This window comes from Gymnoscopelus microlampas (assembly GCF_963454915.1).
Source record: "Gymnoscopelus microlampas genome assembly, chromosome: 16".
Classification (NCBI taxonomy): Eukaryota; Metazoa; Chordata; class Actinopteri; order Myctophiformes; family Myctophidae; genus Gymnoscopelus; species Gymnoscopelus microlampas.
In genome coordinates this window covers 25527067-25549817 of record NC_139953.1, presented here as the reverse complement: position 1 = coordinate 25549817, position 22751 = coordinate 25527067, and the positions used below count along the sequence as shown (strand labels likewise).

At 41.2% G+C, this 22751-nt stretch overlaps 1 protein-coding gene across 1 annotated transcript in view; it reads right to left on the bottom strand.

The window, feature by feature from the left end:
* Nucleotides 1–9207: 9207 nt before the first annotated feature.
* LOC311062909 (potassium channel subfamily K member 2-like) overlaps nucleotides 9208–22751 on the bottom strand; it is a gene marked incomplete at both ends in the record, with an annotated part of 73104 nt that continues 59560 nt past the window's right edge. The window contains 4 exons of the mRNA XM_084082128.1: nucleotides 9208–9567; nucleotides 12183–12325; nucleotides 12657–12852; nucleotides 15707–15867. Of these exons, the coding sequence (XP_083938254.1) occupies nucleotides 9208–9567; nucleotides 12183–12325; nucleotides 12657–12852; nucleotides 15707–15867 (860 nt within the window). The remainder of the gene's footprint in view (nucleotides 9568–12182; nucleotides 12326–12656; nucleotides 12853–15706; nucleotides 15868–22751) is intronic.

Genomic DNA, 22751 nt, shown 5'->3' with positions numbered 1-22751 from the left:
TGGAAGCAAAGAGTAGCCTGTAAGTATGGATGAATCTGGTCTACAGACATTGGAAGTGATATATAAGTTAACATGCAACATTTTAAAAATAATTTTGCTGCGCCTCTGTGTTAATGTTTTAGTCTAATACAGATGGGCTTATTTGGGAATTTAAAATGAACAAAGTCAGCATTTCTCTTTTTCTTTGTGCTTGGACTGGGTCTCATATACAAAATATTCTCATGCTCTTATTTTTGTTACTGAATCCAGTCAAAGGTTATGAATTAGTAAAAGCAAACAGGGACTTACTTTTTTTTTGTGACATAGCAAAAGCTAAAACTTTCTAAAGCTAAAAAGTTAAAAAGTTCCATCGTTATAAAATGTGTGTGAACACTATTTCAAATAGTATATTTTCAAGATTCAACTTTTCATTATTTATATTTATATATCTTCAACTTATATATTATTTGACAAAGTCAAATAATATATTTATAAATGAGAACCAAGAGCCTTTAAAGGGCAAGACCACTTTGGTAGAGGTTTGGGTTGTGTAGTTACCTTGCCATGATGTAACTCCAAAGGTGGGCAAGAAATCAAAAATAATTGCTCCATTGATTAGAAATTGATAATTCAAAATATGCTCCTCATTGACTTACATTGTATGGTAAAACAGCTCTCAAAGTCACTCTTTTAGCACATAAACAAACGCAAACAAAGTTGATTCAGACAATATAGAACATCACCGAACCCAGCACTGTTTTTTTTTAAATAAAAATGTCAACTTCCTGTTGATTTTGCCATTTTTAATAAGTAGAAAACCTGGACTGGATCTGCGGATCCGGATCCAGATCTTCAAATAGTAAAATCAGCAGGAAGTTGACATTTTTATTAAAAAAACAAACTGTACTGGGTTAGGTGATGTTCTATATTGTCTGAATCAGCTATGTTTGGGTTCATTTATGTGCTAAAAGAGTGACTTTGAGAGCTGTTTTACCGTACAATGTAAGTCAATGAGGAGCATATTTTGAATTATCAATTTCTAATCAATGGAGCAATTATTTTTGATTTCTTGCCCACCTTTGGAGTTACATCATGGCAAGGTAACTACACAACCCAAACCTCTACCAAAGTGGTCTTACCCTTTAAGCTGCATTATGTAACTTTCATCTTCTACCCCGGATTTGAACCCGGTTTCCTGCACAAGCGCTGAATTTATTTCACTATTGAGCTAATCAGCTAATAGAGCCTACCTGCTTGCTCAGGGTATACATTTAATCTTGACCATCAGGTCAAAATTTGTGTCAGATCCTGTGTCTAGGTGAGACATGACCATTGACACAATTGTCTCAATAGAAGAGCAGGGAGACAAAATACAACCACCCCAATTGTGTAAGTTATATTGTATTAACATACTCTATATACAGATTGGACAAAATTACATAAAAAAAAGTTTGCTTTAAAAAGCTAGTTATTGTTCACGACATAATCACTGAGATCATTTAAATGCCTTTGCATACATTATTCACCATGGTAGATTACAGTATATGCATGCTTACATTCATAATGAGTCTCAATACTGTTATCGACTTGAAAGACATGGGAGATTCATTCATAATGCTTAAGCCGGTGTTTTGATGCAAACCGCACGCTTCATTAAGCTGTCCCCCTGAAAATAGAATGATGACATGAGGGTCATTTGTGGGTGGATATGAAATTAGCATTGGGAGAGCATCCTATTTGTTTGCTACACAAACACATACTGTATGCATGTGCGTGCACACACACACACACACACACACACACACACACACACACACACACACACACACACACACACACACACACACACACACACACACACACACACACACACACACACACACACACACACAGGGGCAATTCTGGGCCCAAGGGACAAAGATTCACTGTGGGCCTCCCTATGATTTTTATTCTTTAAAAAAGACCATTTTTTTACCCCCCCCCCCCCCCCCCCCCCCCCGTGACACCCCTGTACACGCACGCACGCACGCACGCACGCACACGCACACGCACACACACACACACACACACGCACACACGCACACACGCACGCACACACGCATGCTCACAGCCCACATTCACGTGGGCTGCATGCTACAGTATACATTCTGCTTATATATTATAGAGGGCAGCACGCCTTGACTTCCTTCCGTGTTGACAGGGGAAATCTCAATGGATTTCAATCATACAGCACGCCACGAAGAAGTTGTACATAGAACTAGTTCCCATGGGTCTCTGCTCCGAACACATTTTCCAGTAGCTGAGTTGACTTCTTTGAAGCATCTGAGCATTGAAAGAGATCACAAGATTCTGGGTTTTATTTGTCACTCACTCCAGTGTACACCAGGTTGGTATGAGACATCATGTTTGTTTGTGACTGACGGCTGGAAAATAATCCAATGTACTTCATTGTTCTTTTTAATCAGATCTTCTCATAGTTGGAAAGGCCATGTAAAAGACCATGGTATATTATTATAATTGAGGGTTCGAGGCCAATAGGCTCGAAGCCTCTTTGCATCTCTTGGCTTTCACTATTCTTCCGCCGTTTTTTCAGTCCTGGCCTAACCGTGTGGTCACTTTTTACGGAAATCGGCAATATGGTAGAGGGCTATGCCAAACGGCCAAGGCACGAAACTCACAACCATTGGCCAAAGGGTGGCGCTGTAACACTCAATTGAAAATGCCAACTTTGAACAGGTACAACTCATGCCCTGTTTGACCTACAGCCATGAAACTTCGATACACACATGCGTCTCCTCATGCCTAACAACTGCCTCACACTCTGACCTTTAGATCTCCCACCATTTTGAATAATATGAAAAGCAGTTAAAATCAAACTCCTCGTGGGATTTTTGAGCAATCTGCACAAAACTGTCTACACATGTACTTTGGACCTATGCCGACAAAAACATGGCAGGGATTTTTTCTAAGTAAAAACATTAAGCTTTTATGAGCCAATGAATATTGCAGTTTTATGAAAATTATTCGTCTGCCCCTAACACATACAGTACATGCAGACTCACATTTGTTTGAAACTTTGCAGCAATGTAGAGGGTCATTCCAAATATCACCTTGCAACCTTTTATCTGTCTCACTGACTGTGACAGCCTCAAGTGTCAGGGCCCCCAGTGAGAAAGATTTATATTTAATACTTAAAAATAATATATATATATGTTTTCCCAAATTTGTCGATACTTTCACACAATGTCAGGGATAGGATTCAAACCTATAACATTCTGGTTCACAGGCCGGCTGTGCCTTGACATGGATTGGCAAGGCACTCTTTTTTTGAAAAAAGTGGCGGGTATGAAATCTTCTCTGTAATAGGAGTATGATAATAATAACTATAATAGAACTACTATGCAAATAAAAACTTAACAACAGAAATGCATTTGAAATGATCTGTATTTACTGGACAATACCACCTACTAAGAGGCTTTGATTTGATTGTGAAGACATTAATTACATCCAATAAGGAGCTCACAATGATGCCAAGTTCTCACTAACCCCTTTGTTTCAGAGGATAGACAGACACTATTAACAAATATAATGCAGCTGAGCTGAGAAACTTTGGTCAACTTCATGTACTTGCATAATACGTGGTATTTACCTAGTCTACTTTGGATCTGATGGATAGGGTTCTGTGCAGACTGCAGTAGAAACACTTGGTTGGACCCTACCTGCTCGTAGTGTCACTGTTGGCAGGTCCATTGCTCCTAACATTATCAGAATGGCTGGGCAGCTGCTAAATCCTCTGATCTCTGATGACCATAAGATTCTCCTCTTCAATACCTTCGGGTTTGGTCAAACTACCACCCAACGTGGAAGCACCAGGAGGTTGTTTGTTTATAATTATTCACAACGTGGTCGTTAGTTTGAGTCGTGGCGGGGGGGTTTCTTTTTCCTCGGTAGCTTTCACTGTTTTAAAATACTTGATTAAATATGCACACTTTGCAGCTTTGCACAGATAGCTCTTGTATCCTCTTATATGTTGTTGAGCTCCTGATTATTTTCTTTCCGACTTGTATTCCACCAGCAACACGTGATTTAATTCACTGCTTGTTCACAAGAACGCCTCGTCCAAAAAAAAACACTCGCCCCAAAACACACTCGCCCACAACACACGCGGTTCGCCACCGGTATATCTGGCGGCCTCGGTCGGCGAAAAACATAGGGGCGACTCCGAGTGTGTTTTGGGGCGAGTGTTTTAATTGGGCTGCGTCTCGAGTCTCGACAGACACACGCGCGCGCGCACACACACACACACACACACGCACACGCACACGCGCACGCGCGCGCGCACACACACACACACACACACACACACACACACACACACACACACACACACACACACACACACACACACACACTCAGCCCGCCCCCTGATGACAGGCTCCACTGCTCCGCTGTGCACAGCCAGTTAATTGATAAAATCAGGATTTTAAACGCATATTTGAAAACTGGAGCCTATCAATCAAAATGCGGGACAGCGTCTGAATTTGCGGGACGCTTGAAAAGTCGCTGAAATGCGGGACTGTCCCGCACAAAACGGGACATATAGGTAAGCAAGAGGTTAGAGGTTCAAGTCCTGGCTCCAACAGTGTGTCAGACTGTCCCTTATCACAGGTCAAATGGCATCAACAGAGAGACGAGGGGGAGAAAATAAATCATCACGACATTTACCCTAATTTGATCTGCAAAGATAATAATTTGTAATAGAAATTCTGAAATTCACAGGGTTGGTCATAGTGACATCATTATTTCTCAACCACAGGAACCAAGCTTTTGTTTGTCTCAGACCAAGGACCACAATGGAAATAAGTCACATGGCTGTATTAGTTTATATCCTTGCCGTTTCCCTGAAAAGCATGTAACGTGTTTTTTTATTTTAAACCATTAAGATCTGAGGCTGATTCTACAAATGCCTTCTAAATCCTATAACCTATATCCTATATGTTACTATATCAAGCTTCTCAAGCTTTTTCATGTCAAGAACCCCCAACATTATATGTATTTGGCCGTGGACACCCATCTCAAAATATGTTGTTCCAGGGACCCCCAGAAGCAAAAAAAAAATCTTTTAAAATGACTTGAAATCAGCTCAGTTGTGAAACACCTACACACACTGTGCTCGGGGTGGGGGTATGATACTGATTGAAGAGGACAATCTTCCTCTCAAAACCTGGAAAAAGGGCAAGATGGATTTTGTCGCTCACATACCGTCCATACTTCTCCAGGCAATCTGTTGAGAAGACCTGTGCAACTGATGTATCTTTTGGAAATGACTTGAGTAGTTAGATTGAGTGCCCAATGAACTATTGTTCACTATTGTTCATTGGGCGGGAGAGTTGACAAAAACATCAATTTGAAATATTTACAGATACATTAATATGAACAAGAAATATGTTTTGTGTCTATTCTGTTTTTTAAACTGTTAGTGTTTAATTCTATTAACCCAAAACTTTAAACTATTACATGCATGAACGGTAGAATGTGCCAGGTCATGCACAAGCTACTGTATGAGCAGAGTCATCTAGGATAAGTTAGATAAATAACAAAAATGGGGCATTTTAAAACAAAAACTATGGATATTCGATGTATACAGTTTTCTTCCTTGTAAAATAGAGCAATAACATAAAGTAGTATAAACTCACAAGAAATCCAACAAAAATAATGATTTTAAATCTAGAATTAAAAGAACACACTTTCTGGTTTAGATTGTCAACACTTCAAAATATGGATACATAATTTTGGCCATATCCAAGTCCCCAATGGTTGATGCTTCATTTCACAGGTTACTCATATAGTAAGTTCTTGTAATCCTGAACCACCTTGACAATTTCATGGACAGTTAGCAGCTTAAACACAGCGTAGCTGTTTAAAGTCCCTTCACCCATCACAGCAACTCACTTTAAGGGAAAGGCGCACTCAACTCAAAGGGCAGTCTTGAGGTTAAACTGGGTGCAGATTATTGACAATATACACAATGAAAGAAACATCCGCACTCTCTGAGGCAGTTTGGTGGTTTATAATGATCCACAGCAGCAGTCTACAAAAACGGCCGGGTTTCAGCACGTGTTTCAGTGAGTACTGACCATGATAGGTAAATTTATGTAGTGCCTTTATATATAAGGCACTTTACAATGATTGTGCATTACATTCATTACATTCAATTAGGGGTTCAGCGTCTTGATCAAGGACACTTCGACACTGCCGCCCCATGATACTATGACCATGATGTTGTTTATTGCGTTGTCTTGTATGTGAGAGGAAGCACCAAGACAATTTCCTATCAAACTTGTTTTGAAATGGCAAATAAATACTTGAACTTGATACTAACATGATACTGACCATAATACTGGCATGATACTGGTATGATAATGACCATCATTTTGGCATGATACTGACCATGATACTAAAGCAACTCACTTCAAAGGAATGGCACGCTCAACTGAAACGCTGAGGAAGGCCTACGTGCCGAAACACTTCCATTTTTGTAGACTGCTGCTGCGGATCATTAAAGACTCACCCATCACATCTGTGTATATTTTTCAAGCCAGATATGCTACTGTAGGTTCCTCAGCTGAAATACCTAGTCAAAATCAAATCCTTTGTAGGGATTGACAAAGCACATGGCTAGAAAGGACCATCTCCTTTTCCAGCTGTTCACTGTTTTTAGCTGGGCCCCAATCATGATTTCCGCTTTAACTTTGGTCTGCTGGTTGTCCATGGACTCCAGTGGCAAATTCTCGGTTGCCCAATCTTAGGTGTGGCCAGACAAAATAAGGCTGTCCAATGATTGCCTTGTGGATTATGGCGTGCATGGTGTGATCACTAATTACCTGCCTGAAGCAGCTAGATATGTTGTGTTAATGAATTGGGTCTTGATCCACACAAAATATGAAGCCAAGTCCCCCAGAATGTGACTTCATTGATGCATTGCCTCCTCTGGCCTTGGCGCAAACTAAATTACAGATGGTGTTTTTGAGTTATTCAAACTGGTGACCAGGTGTTAGGAATTTGTGCTTGATCAGAATCTTTAACAATTCTTCCCATGTGTCGGGGAGAGATGTTGAAAGCTTGGACACTTGGCAGGCTCCATGCCTGTCAGAGACCTTAGCCATAATCTTGTGCTTGGTGGAAAAAACATACCAGCATGTTAGAACCGTTTTTGAACCATCCGGATGTCTTGAAATGCTCTGACATGAAAAGCTTGGATACCCTACAGTACCACAATTTTGAGGATCTATAAGTATCAGGTTTGTTGTAGCCCTGTATGAAACTGCCATCTCAACGATTACGAGCATCCAGGGTATTATTTCGTCTTCGGTGATAATATTTTGAAGCAAGTTAGGCCAGAGATGACAGAGATGACCTCCTCCTCCTCCTCCTCCTCCTCACAAGGAGGAGCGCCTTGCGTAAAAAACCCTGTCTCGAAAAGCCCCGCCTCGCGCCAAAGCCCCGCGCCTAAAAAATAGCATACCTTTCCAATTTCCCAACGAATGCCAATTTCCGTGTGACATATATACCACAATGGGTGGTTGAAGTTGAATGGTTGTGTCGTGAGATGTTTGAATATAGTATTATAAGTAAAAAGCGTTTTTTAATCATTTGTTGTATTTGTTGTATCTATCAAGAAAGGTGTTTATTGAAAGACATTATTTACACTATTTACAGAAAATGTATTATTTGTTGTGCAATTTTATAGAGGCTCTTATTTTGATACTGTACTGTAGGAAGTAGCTTACCCAGAATCCTATATGTGCCTTACTTGCTAGTTTTGACAAGAGGAACAATGGCGGACACACAAGCCAATTTATCCATGTTATATTTTGTATATTTACCATGCAAAAGTCACTTTGTTCAGAACTGTCATTCATTCTTTGGGTCATTATTAAGAACTTCTACCTCAATGTCAGTCTAATATGACTGATCCGTCCAAAAAACTCATGTCCTTCACGATCATTCCCATCCCAACAAACATCAAAGTTCAACAAGAATTTGGCTTCTTCCTATCTTCATGTTTCTGTTCCATCTGAAGCATTTTCTGAACATACCCACTTAATAATATAAAATCCAAGGCTAGAGGAACAAATTATAGACAACCAAGGCTTTGTTCAGTCCAACATGCATGGGCATGGCACACAAATGTTCAATGCAATTTCTCAGTAAGGCACAAGTGGAATATTCCTTAGGTGAAAAGCTGAATGTCCTTTATGATGGACAATAAATAATCTGCAAACATTCAGATTCTACCAGATTCAACCGGTGAGGGCAAGGCATGAAAAGTATTCTGTGGAAGAAATTGTAAACTAAATTAAAATAAAAACAAAAAGAAACACATTCATTTAAAAAATAAAATAGTGGTTAGTCTTTCATTAAAATATAACCACTTCTGTCTGGGTAAAAGGTGTCCATCGTTGATCATACAATGTTTTCAGAGAAGAAGAACCTTGTTATCTGATGCAGATTTCAGGGCCTCTGGGAAATGTAAAAGCATGGATACACTTCTCCTGCATTATAATGTTGATGTATGTATGTGTATACAGGCATGTATAGGGAAGTGAAGCTGTGTTTCTCCCTCAGCCAGCTCAGAGTTTCAACACTCTGAGCTAGTGTACGTTTCTGATTTAACTCAATCTGTAGCACTTTTCTGATGATGATAAAGCATACAGTAGGAGTCATTAGACATGTTCCTCACCATGACAGGATGCTGTAAATCTTGTTATCATAAGTGAAAGCTCTAGCACTTTTGAGAGGATCATCCTAAGAGTGTGTGTATGTGTGTTTCTACGAGGAACACACAAATGCTTGGCGTATAAGGATTGATCTGCGCTCGAGTGCGTCAAGGTTTTCAAATCAATGAATGCAGTACGCTTATCCCACTAAATTAATGTGCAAATTTTCCCTTGTCGCAGATGCTTGCTTAATCAATAAGCAAAAGAGTATGTGTGTGCTGTTCGTGATGAGTCGTGCTTAATTTATACTCCATGGTACAACGGTTTCGTGTGCCTAAAATAGCTGATCTACAAGTGTCGCAATGCAACGCTTTGTGAGCTTGTAGATTGGCTATTTTCGGCATGCGGCACCGTCACACGCCAAAATATAAATCAGCCTTCAGTCTCACTAAATCTCCATCAACCACTGCATCGTGTCTCACTTCATTCTCCCCCAAATCCTTCTCTGTTACTTGAGATTTTCGATAATGGCTATCTCCCTCCGATCGGCAAAGTCCGGGCTGAGGCAAGGAGAGTTCAGGTAGAGGCTGCCATTCCTGGTCAGAGTCCCAGGGATGGGGCTGAGGGAGAGAGCCAGGTTGGGGTAAGATTCCTCCCCGAAGTTGACCGACAGCGTCCTCTTGCCCGGGGTCATCATCTCCTGGCTCATGGACGCGTTGATGCCGAGCTCGGACGACAGCTTGCGCTTGATGGAGGCGGCACGCTGGAATTTGTCGTAGATGTCCACGCTGAGCCTCCGCCGCGTCTCTTTGAACTCGGCCGACACGTTGGCCGTCCACTCGGCTGCATGGATCCGGAACTCCCCCACCTAGAGGAGGAAGACAAGAGTGATGTGTGTCTGATGATGCGCAGTCAAATCCATAGTGTCAATTGAACACTGAGAGTGTGCAAATGTGCTGAAACATTGTGTGTGTGTGTGTGTGTGTGTGTGTGTGTGTGTGTGTGTGTGTGTGTGTGTGTGTGTGTGTGTGTGTGTGTGTGTGCGTGTGCGTGTGCGTGTGAGAGAGAGAGAGAGTCTGCATAATGGATGAACTGTCGTAAGTGCATGCTTTCTGGGCTTCTGCCCCCTCCCCCCTAGCCCACACGATCCCAACTCTCTCCATCTCTCTATATTACAATTCTCTGTAGAGCTCTCTGTCACATTTGCCCTCCTAATGATTCAAAGGGGTTGCACACTACAGTCTGCCACTGTTATGTCACTTTTATGGAATAATAATGAGGAATCATTATGAACACAGGGCCAGTTCATGTCTGAGAGTGTCTTCCTGCTTATTCCACCACATGCACATGTGTGTCTTTATGTGTGTGTGTGTGTGTGTGTGTGTGTGTGTGTGTGTGTGTGTGTGTGTGCGTGCGTGCGTGCGTGCGTGCGTGCGTGCGTGCGTGCGTGCGTGCGTATGTGTGTGTGTGTAGTACTGTATATCTGCCTGTGTTGTTTTTGTGTTTGAGTTGCACACACGTGTGCACAGGGTATCTGTTTAGCACTCCACATCCACTCAAGTGCAATTAATGAACATGACAACTCAGAAACGTCTCATATTACTCACCAGATGCCCCTGTTAACACCCCCCCCCCCCCTCCTCCACTCTCCCCCCAAAAATCTCTCAACCAGCAGAGTATTATTTACTCTACATGACATAGCCAGGAGAGACAGGTTCATTAATTTCTTTGATTTAAGGCCTGTGTAAACTGGTTGGCAGTGTGGGGTATCACACTCCCATCACCAGGGGGCTAGCTGGTGTAATGATAGCTATAAACATTATGTACCGTAAATACCTACAGGATGTTTACAGGTGGGAAGACATTTTCCCTCTGCTTGCATCTTTCAATGATTAGGAGTTTATGGTATATTAAGTGCAGCTCACGCATACCTTTTGGCCGTGACAGATATGTTTTGGCAACGATAAAGTTTGCAGTCATTTGAAGAGGGATAATACGTTTGTAATAACTTCTAAGGGCTGACAACGCGTACTGTACTGTAGTCGTGGCTGAGACACTCGTGGCATAGGCATTTTTGTTCTACCATACATAATGCAAAGGGTCTGTTGGCCTGTTGTGTTGCTTTCTCATTTGTGCGTTGTGGTTCTTAAAGAGATGCATGAAGGCTATTCTAAATTGTCATGATTTGTGTCATGTACTGTCTCCCTGTGTTGTGTTTCTTATTATGTTCCCTGTGTCTTAGTTGTAGTTAGGATTTACTTTATAGGGTTTATAGTTGTGTGAAAATGCCAGCAGATCAACAGTTTCAGAAATACTCAGACAAGTTTGGCATCATGTTTTTTGTCCTATTCAAACCTCTCTCATTTGGACTGCTCTGCCTCTGTCTCTTTGTCCTGCATGTGTGTCCTACACTCTCTCCTCTTTTACTGTTGTCAACAACATGCCTGAGGAAGGTCGCGTGTGACCGAAACGTTGCTCTAATTAATAAATCATCCTACGTGTACCTTGCAAGTGGCAGTGGTTTATTGTTGATGTTCACTGTTCACATCAGAAATGACATATTTCGTTTTTACATTGTATTTGCCAGTAACTATTGAATTTAACAGATAAGGCCAAGTATGTTTTTTTTACAACATAAAGTAGATAGCAAAAAGTCCAAAACCAAAACAATAATTTATCTTCTCAAAACAGAAGTCATACTTTAGAACTCCAATGTTTCAAAAATACTGTTACACCAATTACCAGATCCGTGTTGTTGCTTTGACCAGCATAATTCATCATTGCGATTAATTACCAAATTAATGATGTGACAGACTTTCTGTGTCTCCCTTTCAGAATGCAAACAAGGTAATGCACATACCAAAGGACAGGGATTGAAAAAGCATTTGCCTTCAATTTTATGAAGTAGTTCTAGGAAACATTGCAACATTGACAGCAGTGGAGTTCTATGACTTCCACATAGAGCTATATGATATCTTGTTTTAAAAAAATGCATTTTATGGTGTCTGACTTTTCATAGGTTATGTTCACAATATCCTCAGCAGGGATTTCACCTGAAGCTACAGTTAAATCCCTCACACAAACTCTCTAATTTGACTTGACAGTTTGATGCCTTTAAACTGCATTTCAGTGTACCCTTATACAGTAGAGTAAGTAAAGCACATTTGTATTACTTTGAGTGGTTAGGAATGATTGAGAATGATCTATTCTAGACCTAGCTTTGTTCCAATGGACGATCCAACTCTGGATTTAGTATGAAAAGCAGCACCATAGACAGATGGCCAGGCAAATGAATCATTCCATTCAAAGGGTGAGTGATTAATATAATGAAACTGAAAATGAAAACAAGCAAATTTCGGAGACTGTTAATTTGGCTTTACATTGGAGTTTCATTGATCACACTCGATTTTCACGTGTGAGTACAGAGCTGAATGCAACCTTGTCTAATTGTTTCACCACAGGTAAGATCCATTTAGTACATACCTCCTCCTTGGTTTTCTTGGAGATGGCCCGGAACCAATCACCGATCATACTGAGAACAGCAGCAAAGTAAGCCAGACCCACCAGGATCCAGAACCACACCACAGGCTTGTAGTAATCCAGATAATCAGGAGTCTCTGAACCACCTGCCCAGACCAACAAGAATGGATATCACAACTGCATTACACAAACCGTGCCTGTATGGACCGTACAACATAGCTTATCACTGTATATCACTTATATTGTGAGTTTAAACAAGAAAACAAGGAGGGAATGAAACAAGTATGAGAGCAGAAAGTACAAAATTAAAGAGAGTGAGAGATAGAATAGAATACAGATTAGGCTTATTGTTTTTTCTCACTGCTCACTAGGCTGTCAGTGTGTTCACTTCAGCAAGATGAAATGCAGCTGTGAGCGTGTGTCTAAAACATCAGAAGGAGAGGCAAGCCCCCTACAGATGCAAGAACATGGCCTAACCTTTTTCGCCAGCCACGAAATCTCCAAAGCCTATAGTAGTTAGGGTGATGACCACAAAGTAGACGGACTCGAGTGTGCTCCAGCCTTCAATGTGCTTGAAGATGACTGCTGGCAGGGCGACGAAGGTGAGGCACCCAAACAGTAGGAAGAGCATTGTGGAGATGACGCGTATCTTTGTTTGGCTGACTTTCCACTTCTGTCAAGAATAAGAGTGATTCATTGAACAAACAGACAGATGTAAGAGAAGAGGTGATTAAATACATTCAGTACATTAGTTGGTTGAATTGGGGGTAGATTGATAATGGGGGTTTGACAGAAACTACACTCAACTGAGGTCCCTCATTATTTTGTTTCATTGTAATAATAATAATAATAATAATAATAATAATAATAATAATTGTAATAATAATAATAATAATGATAATGATAAATATACATACAACATCATGAAACATTTGCACTGGTTCTTATTTTTGGGAAAGTGAAATGGCAAAATGTATTTTATGTTTCCCTTTGAATTTGAAAGAAGAGATCTATGCCACAGATATCGTGGTCACCAATGTTGGTGTAACACGGAAAACAAACAACATGCAGTATGTGGTGCTAGTAGGCGAAATAGGTAAGGGAAATCAAAAATTGTAAACAACAAACCTCCTATTGTGCCCTTTTTCTTTCACTATTTGTTTTATTTAATCATTTCACAATTCTGTGATGAGTCACTTCCTTTGACCTGAAATTATTTCACATGAGGCAGGCTGATGTGACATAATTTCATTAGTCAAGCAAGGCAAGCAAGCCTAACCTTGGGGGGCATATAATACGGTATGTTTTATGGAAGATATGTAATTTGAATGACATAGTAATACTGTGTGTCAAAATGATTTTCATGCATCCACTGCTGAAAGATAAGACCCCAGTCAAATTGAATGCTACAGTTACAGTTCTGTATGTGCAATGTTGGCGCTTCATTCAGCAAGTTTTGTACTTGATCTCTAAATTATTGAATAAGATATAGTATATATGTCCCATTTGAGGGCTAAAGTCTAGGTCAGGTGACCATTTCACACATCCATTATGTCACACTGGGAGCTCTCACCAGATGTGCTCTGCATTAACCCGATTCAACTTAACTGCCCTCAACACTGCCTAAAGCTATCAGACCTTCCCTACTATCCCTTACAACTATGCTGGCCTTTTCCTGCTGTGCATTCCTGAGGTGACTGCCTTTTTCTGGAGCCCTACACAATTTGTGTTTTAAATAAGCCCAAGCTCAGTGCCTGAAGGAAGCATGAAAGAGAGGAAAATCGCAGCTCACTGAGTCTCTGCATGTGTCATCCATACTTAAAAAGACAGACCAAATGTTTGGAGAGAGGACATAGTCCAGGCACCACTTCTGAGCCTTACAAAACTGCTGGAGAGTAATTATTTCACAGCACTGTTATTACTATCGCTACCATCCAACAGCTTCCAGTCTTGGAGCTACATGTAACCATCAAGCCTCCCCAGGGAAGGAGAGCCTATTGCAATAATAATGAATTCAGCTTTAGCTAGAGAGATCCTTCAATTAGGCGGTGGAGTCCATTCAATGAATAATGGGGGCAGCACATTCTAAGATAGCTCAGGTACTGTATACAGAGATAAAAACACAACCTAAACGTGTTCCTTTTCACATTGTATATGGAGGTGGCCAGGAAATCATCAATGGGTTGTTTCTGACAGACAGGGAGGATCTTTTATTGACTTGAGTGTTGGGCACCCGGTTCATTGCTCCGGTTCTCCAAGGCTCCTGACGTTCAGAAAAAGACTAATGACTAAATGTCACAGACGATCCTGCACATTTATAGGGCATCTGTCAAGTTTGAGTTATATAGTGCTTTCTAATGCGTGTGTGTGAGTTAGTAACCCCCATGTGCCTGTGTGTGAACTGAAGTGTGTTTAATAAGCCCAGCACTACCATCCACACTGTGAGGGGAGGTACCTCTAAGTCTGTGTTTCTAGTTTATCTTGAAGACATGCAAACGTTTTCGAGGACCTCTAGAAAATCAGTTGCTTTCAATTGCCTAAAAAGCAAAAAAAGCTGTCAGGATCTAATAGTAAGAGCTCAAATGGAAGTCATGTACAGTAGAAGGAATCTAGCAAGCCTACCAAAGAAAACAAGTGGTCTATGAAAGTCTACTGACAAGGCAACCTAGAACTGGATCTTCCCTTTATGCCTTTATAACTTCCCTTTACTGCTTGCCTCGCGTGGGTGTCACGCACCAAAAATAGCCGATCTACAAGTTCACAACGAGTCACAGCAAGTATACAAGCCTGTGTCCGCTAGGGGACAGCCTATTAAGGCTTCCAAACATTTCAAATGTTGAAAATATTTTAGCTCTCAGCATGCAGAGAAAAATGCAGGGGTTTTGTTCAATGTCTCTTTAAGAGTAGTCGGTTAACTCTGCCACCGTCGTGGAAACTCTATATTATACTGCCTCTGGTTCCAGTTGCAAATTTAATGTTTGGATGGTCCAGTCTGCTACTGTAATGTAATCTGTAATGTAACCCTTGCATCATTTACTGTAACCATTAGCTGAGCCAATGCTCAGGCAATGTTTTAACTTAAATGTGACTTTGTTATAGCGCCTCTGGGGACACAGAGACACACACAGACACAAAGACACAGACACAAAGACACAAAGACACAAAGACACAAAGACACACAGACATACGTACAAACACATACACAGACAGACAGACAGACAGACAGACAGACAGACAGACAGACAGACAGACAGACAGACAGACAGACAGATAGATAGTAGGGCTGGGAGAAATGACTTCAAATCAATATCACAATCATGTAAAACATTTGCCTTGATTATGATCCATGAATGAACGATTATTTGAAAATCACACACACACACACACACACACACACACACACACACACACACACACACACACACACACACACACACACACACACACACACACACACACACACACACACACACACACACACACACACACACACACACACACACACACACACACACACAGGGCCTCACCACGATCATCTTCTCTACTCTGGCAATTCCCTTCCCGAAGATGGTCCCCAGCTGGTCCCCAACGCCAGCCAGTAAGAATCCAAAGAGTGGGATTCCCAGGAGAGCGTAGATGATACAGAAGATCCTTCCACCCTCTGTGTGAGGAGAGATGTTCCCAAAGCCTGACAGAGAGACAATGACAATTAACTACCTCGGTTATAAACATCAGTCCACATCAGTTTCTGTACTCACTGAGGCAGTGACTACATGTGACTACAACAGGACCTGTTGCTGATCTTCAGTCAATGTGACAATGTGTTAATGATCTGTGCAGCAATGATCACTGTTATTGATCTGAAAACGTATTGTACAGGTGCATTTCAATGAAACACCAGTTTATACCGGGTACAGAGCAAGGCTATTATAGTTTACCATTTTTCGTTTTTAATTTCATTTTGACCTTTTGATTTGAATTTAAAAACCTTCCTTTTGTATTTTTATTTCAGTTAAATAAAATGTTTTGTCAATTCTAGTTCTCGTTATTTTGCCAGTTCCATTTAACTAAAACAACCTTGGCACAGAGCATCAACAACACAATACAGTAAGTAGACTGTAATATAACAGCAGCAGAGCGAGAGCCACAGCCCACAGACAACCATGCTGTGTGGACAGTGGAATTTCTGCAGTGAGATGAAAGATGGAAATACGTCACGTACAGTGCAGACAGAGGAAAGCTGCATTTATAATTCACACCTTTACTCCTGGATCTCATTCAGCCACAGTCCACATTTGCAAGACCTGAGACCAGCGACTGCTGAAAATCTAAATATTAGGAAAAATAAACTCTCTGACAGAACTGCACGCACGCACGCACGCACGCACGCACACGCGCACACACACACACACACACACACACACACACACACACACACACACACACACACACACACACACACACACACACACACACACACACACACACACACACACACACACACACACTGCCCACAATAGGCTACTTGAATCAATATTGAAATAATCCACCAGCTCCCTAGTAGGTCTGGGATGCACGTGTCTTCTGCCTTTTTCTACTTCAGTCATACAGTACAACATACAGAAAACTGAATTAATAATACAGAATCTCATTCATAACATCTCTCCAGCATAACATCACTTGGACATGTATAATGTATGATATATGCGAGGTCACGCAGTGAATCATAGGTTGTACTGTAGCAATCCATCATGACTACATTCTCTCTATCTATCTGAGGTATAAATGTAACTGTTGAGGACAATAAAAGCTTAATGGCCGTCCCTTCTAAGCTATTACGAAAAGCTGTGATCAAGGAATGACTACGTGGTATTTAAGCGTGCCACTTCATTAGCCTCTGTTACGGACAAGTGCTCTGTTGGTTTTAATTAGAGCCCTTTTTACTGCCTTGGGCGAAAGCAATACGTTGCTGTCGGGTGGAAACCTTGTATGTCCAAAACCGTTCCTTTTTCATTATTATTTAAAAACCTTTTTGAAATAGTGAAAATAGCAGATCTACAAGCTCACCATGCATTGCAATGCGACGTGAGCTTGTAGATCTGCTATTTTCCACTACATTTGTAGCTTGTATGATGAAGCAGGGCATTCATTTAAGAAACAATATAAAACTAGAAAAAGTGCTCGTCGGAGCACAAGTCTTCGCCAGGTTATTTTGGCCTCCTGGTGGCGCTATAATAGGCCAATGTGAAAAGGGTTCCATTTCTTCTTAGGCTTTTCACAGCAATCGGACACTGCATTCATGATTTTGTTCCAAAAATGTGGTTTGCTAAATTAGACCTGCTGGTGGCGCTATAACAGGCCAATGTGAAAAGGGTGGTATTTCTTCCTCGGCCTAGTGGGAATGTGCGTACAAAATTTCACGGAAATCGCACACTGCGTTCATGATTTGAGGAATTTTGTTCAAAACGGACCTATCCTGCAAGCTTTGTAAGCCAATGTAAGGCAAGCAGGATGGAATATAAAATATCGGACACATTCATCTTGATCACATGACTATAGAGATACTGTGTACCGATTTGCGTGTTTTTTTGGACAGAATAAGAGTAAGAAGAAAACATTTGTTTTCCAAAAGTCAGCCTCCTGTTGGCGTTCTAAAAGGCAGATTTTTCCTTGGCCTCTAGGGAGTGTGCGTGCAAAGTTTCACGCAGATCGGTGCAGTTATAGGTAAAAACGTGAATCGGCCTGTTATAGCGCCTCCATGAGGCTGATGTGAACGTTTTCAAGTGGCATTTCTTCCTGGGCCAAGTGAAAATCTACGTGAAAAATTTCACGGATATCGCATGCTGCGTTCATGATTTGAGGCATTTTGTTCAAAACAAACCAATCCTGCAAACTTTGGAAGCCAATCTTAGCCAATCAGGATGGAATATGAAAAATTGGACAGATCCGTGTTGATCACATGACTATAGAGATACTGTGTACCGATTTGTGTGTTGTTTGGACTAAATCTGTAGGAGTAATATCCAAAAATGTGTTTAGCAAAAGTCAGCCTCATGGTGGTGCTATGACAGGCTGATCTGAAAAATGTGGGGCAGAGGTTCTGCTGTGGTATTCAGGGAGTGTGTGTGCGCAGTTTCACCGCGACCGGGCCAACGGTGGCGGATATTAGCTGCTCGCAGACAGAAGGCCGGACAGGGGGCAAAACATACTCTCTCGCCATGCCTTTCGGCCTAGCGGAAACAAAAATATGTTTCTGCCCGACAGCGACGACATTTCCCAATGTATTTGTGAGGGAGCAGAGGTGGAAATGAAAATGGCAGATCTACAAGCTCACTGTGAGCTCCACCGAGTAGGGGGTCCCATTAAGTAAACTTTCCGGGTTAGCGACCTACAGTATATAGGATAACCACTTAAATCCTATGCTTAATTGTCCCACAGGGGTCTATACTGTACTTGGTCCCCTCCTTTTCCCCTCTACACCAAATCTCTTCGCGGAAAATAGTCGATCTACAAGCTCACAACTATTTAATCGTATGATCATGTTGCTCACTGCAAAACTTGACACGTTGCATAGAAATTAGCCATCAGCCCTAAAGACTGCATAATGCATATAACGTACAGTTCCGGTCATAATCACATACCATGTGACATTGTATGCACTACTTTTTTCTAGCTGCCAAATACTGCAGATGAAGGAAATTTTCATTTGGAGGCATTTCAACTACCTTTTGCCCCAGGCATGAATAATAATAGGTATGAAATGCTCACAGTTCAGTACTGTACATGAATAGCATGGAACGCTGAATGATCCAATAATTTTTTAACCAAAACAAATCCTACTGCAGTACCAATTCCTGTACTTCTAATGGACAGACTACATATAGAGCATGGGTTCCCAAACTTTTCAGCCCGCGACCCCAAAATAAGGCGGAGATTGACTCGCGACCCCACCTAAACCTGGAGGTCATTTATAAACATAAACATGCACGTTCGGTGCGCATTTGTAATGTATTAAAATGGTAAAATGTACCATTTGTGATCATTTTATATGTTATTTCATCCATTCTGTTTAATTTAAAGTAAAAAAAAAAAAAAAAAACATTTTTTTTTTTTTTTTTAAATGACCCAAAATTATTTCGCGACCCCACGTCAGTCTCCCGCGACCCCAAGTGGGGTCGCGACCCCTACTTTGGGAACCCCTGATATAGAGGTCTGTTTTGATCTCCATTGTATAAGAGACACACAGGCTTCAGAGGAAGCTCGTACTGAAAGAGACTTAATTAAGGTTCCCAAGGGGCAACACAGTACAATCAATTGCTATAGGTACAGATAGCTGGAAGCCACAAACACAATCAATAGCTGTTCCTCTTCACTTACTGGATAAACTGTACAGTACATGTGAAAACAATATGCATGGCCTTAATGCATCCAATTAAGCTGTTGGTCTCCACATAGATTAGCCATACACCACCCCAAGCATTGCATTAGACCGTTGATATTTGAACATTCTGGCTTAGTGGCTTCTGGCACAACCACTGGTGTAAGTGAATAAAACCTAAAGTAACACCTGAAGAATAGAGAGAGAAAATGGGCAGGGATGAGGGTCACCACTTATTTGGCTCAAATTAACCTTAGGACGTATTAAGTTATTTTTAGTTAGCAGCACATGCATTCCATGCATTCCATAGGGCTGAACCACACATGGACAAATGACATCATCAACTTGCGACGGGCGTCCCCATTGAGTAAAATAATAACTGTTTCTAAAATATACATATCGTTGCTGTCCAGCAGAGACCAGCTAACTCAATTTTTCCGCTTTTCCGCTTCCGATTTTTTTCCCATAAAACAGGGCCATTGAACACCCTTTACGTCTGTGTGTTGATAAAAAAAAATATTGAACCAATGAAAAGTATTAAAAAGTGCTTCTGACTAAACCAGCTAACTCCATTGGATCCTCAAACTTTCTGCTAAACCAGCTAAGTTCACCAAAGGGGGGGGTGGAGTTAGCTGGTTTAGCTGACTCCAGGCTCCACCCCCTTTTGACCTCCAACCTCATTGTGAGCTTGGAGGTCCATTCAGCTGTTCTTATCAATGATGAACAAAACCTCCTAACTCCACTTTTTTTTTGTTTTTGTCATTTCCTGAAAAATTAACATTTTGAGGTTAGCTGGTTGCTTCCGGACAGCAGAGATATACAAAATTTACATCTGCTAATTAAGAAAATGTCTGCGGCCCGCCTACTGCATAATTACATGCCCAAACCAGGGTTTGGGCTATTCTTTTGCAAACATTTTAGGAAAATAACAGATCTGCAACTCACAACGGATCACACCGCGTCATGTTGTGACGCAAGCTGGTAGATCAGATGTTTTCTGCCGAAAGATTTGGTGCAGAAGGAAAAAGTAGGGGAAGTACTGTATATACTGTAGAGCCCTGGGGTACACTGGTCAACAAAGTATGCAGGTTAAAGTAAGTGGTTAAAGTTAAACTGATTACAAAAGGGTAGTTGTTGCTGAATACAGAAATAAAAGCGTTAACACTAATGAAGATGAATTCAGTCGAATAGGGAGTAACAATAATGAACCCACCGGTTTGTCTCTTTCATATAATAACTGACACTGTAGATGACAGTTTGTCTGTATCCGCAGCAGAACCACAAACAGGAGAACATCCTTCACCAAATAGACAAAATTACAATCTTTTCAAAACAGATAGCATCGCAATTACTCATTGTGTGGGCAACGATTTTTTGCATAAAGCAAAGTAGTCAAACACCAGGAGAGTCCATCACAGTATGACTGCTTCATCATAGTAGCACTAGTTTAGTCAAACCTCCATGGCTTGATTTATTTATCACAGTTTGTTTTCAACCTCACATTCTGACTGACTGAGAGGCATTCTAATGAGTGCCAATATCTCTGGATAACAGCTATCAGACCACATTTCTATAAAAGTGCTATATCACTCCACTTTAAAAATGAATAACAACTTTATCAAATGGCTTTGAATAAATTAGTTTTAATAACATTTTTGTTACCTAAAACTGATGACCGCCTAAAAACACCCCAAAAAGGCTGAATCGACAGTTTATTGCACTTAATAAACGAAGACTGGTGTGCTGATCTATGGTACTCTGCCTTCTGTCTAAGACTGCAGCACACCAGTACCAATACCCCAAGGTATAGCACTCCCTGTCATGTATTACTGATCACATATCAGTACATACGAAAGAAAGAACCATAAATAACTAATGCAATATCAGGGAACACTGACCTGGTGGCCTACAGCAGCTCAATCTAAAAACATATTTCTAGCTTTCCTATAGAAAACCACTGCAGTGCTAGAGTATAAAAACACATTGGAACCCATGTACGCGCAAAGAAAAAACCCAGGGAAGTACAAGAGATATGGACAACCCAGATTTTATACACAAGCCAACACACTGATACCAAAAATCGCATCAACAAGAACGCTCACTTGCCAACAAGGAAGCAAAAAAAAGTGTTATTATATTTTACATCTTCAGATGATGTGAAAATGAGCCTTCACATCCCGGAGAATAAAGTCTAATAGCCCAATGAGAAGAAACACTCTGCCTGACAAGGATCAGATGAGCTGTCAGAGTAGCTGTGGTTATGTAGTGTGTGTGTGTGTGTGTGTGTGTGTGTGTGTGTGTGTGTGTGTGTGTGTGTGTGTGTGTGTGTGTGTGTGTGTGTGTGTGTGTGTGTGTGTGTGTGTGTGTGTGTGTGTGTGTGTGTGTGTGTGCGTGTGCGTGTGTGCCTGCGTGTGTGTGTGCGTGCGTGCGTGCGTGCGTGCGTGCGTGCGTGCGTGCGTGCGTGCGTGAATCCATTCCACACACTGTTGCTTTTCCTTTGCAACTACACTCTTTCAGCTGGAGCCGGCACAGAGAGGGGAGATGGAGAGGAAGGGTGTTAGAATGGAGTGAATTAATGTAATGTGGCCCTCAGCCTCACATCCTCTACTGAGGCAGATGACAAGCTCTTTATTATGCTGCAGCTAAGTGGTCGGACAAGAACGAATGCTGGTGCAGTCTTCCTCTTTTATAGGAAGACTGCACCAAGTTATTTGGACGAAACTCATCCACCAAACACATTAACAGCTGATGAGTTTATCTGGGTGCAAAGAAACCAAAACAGCGCGTAAAATCAGTGACCTTCTACAGTTCACAGAATTGTTACATTATTTATTTTGTGAATAAATAAGGATATGGGTGTAATAATTATTGCCCAACATTCGTTGTTGCCTGATGTTGAATATTGAACATCAGGCAGAACTTCACAGGCTCTGCCATTGGCAAAGTGGGACATTTGCCAGGTGCGAAATGGTGGTAGGTGATAAATAGTGTAAATTCAAACAAAGGCTAATCAGGCGCGAATAGGGGGAAAACTGTGGCTCTTCAGGGGACTGTGTGAAGTTCTGAAATGACACATCTGTACTATACAATACTGTATGTAAAGGCAGCTCTCCACTGCACCGATTCGGGCCGACTCAGCGTTGGGAGGCGTTAGAAAGCGTCTGATGTAGGGGTGTTCGATATTGTGATAACTA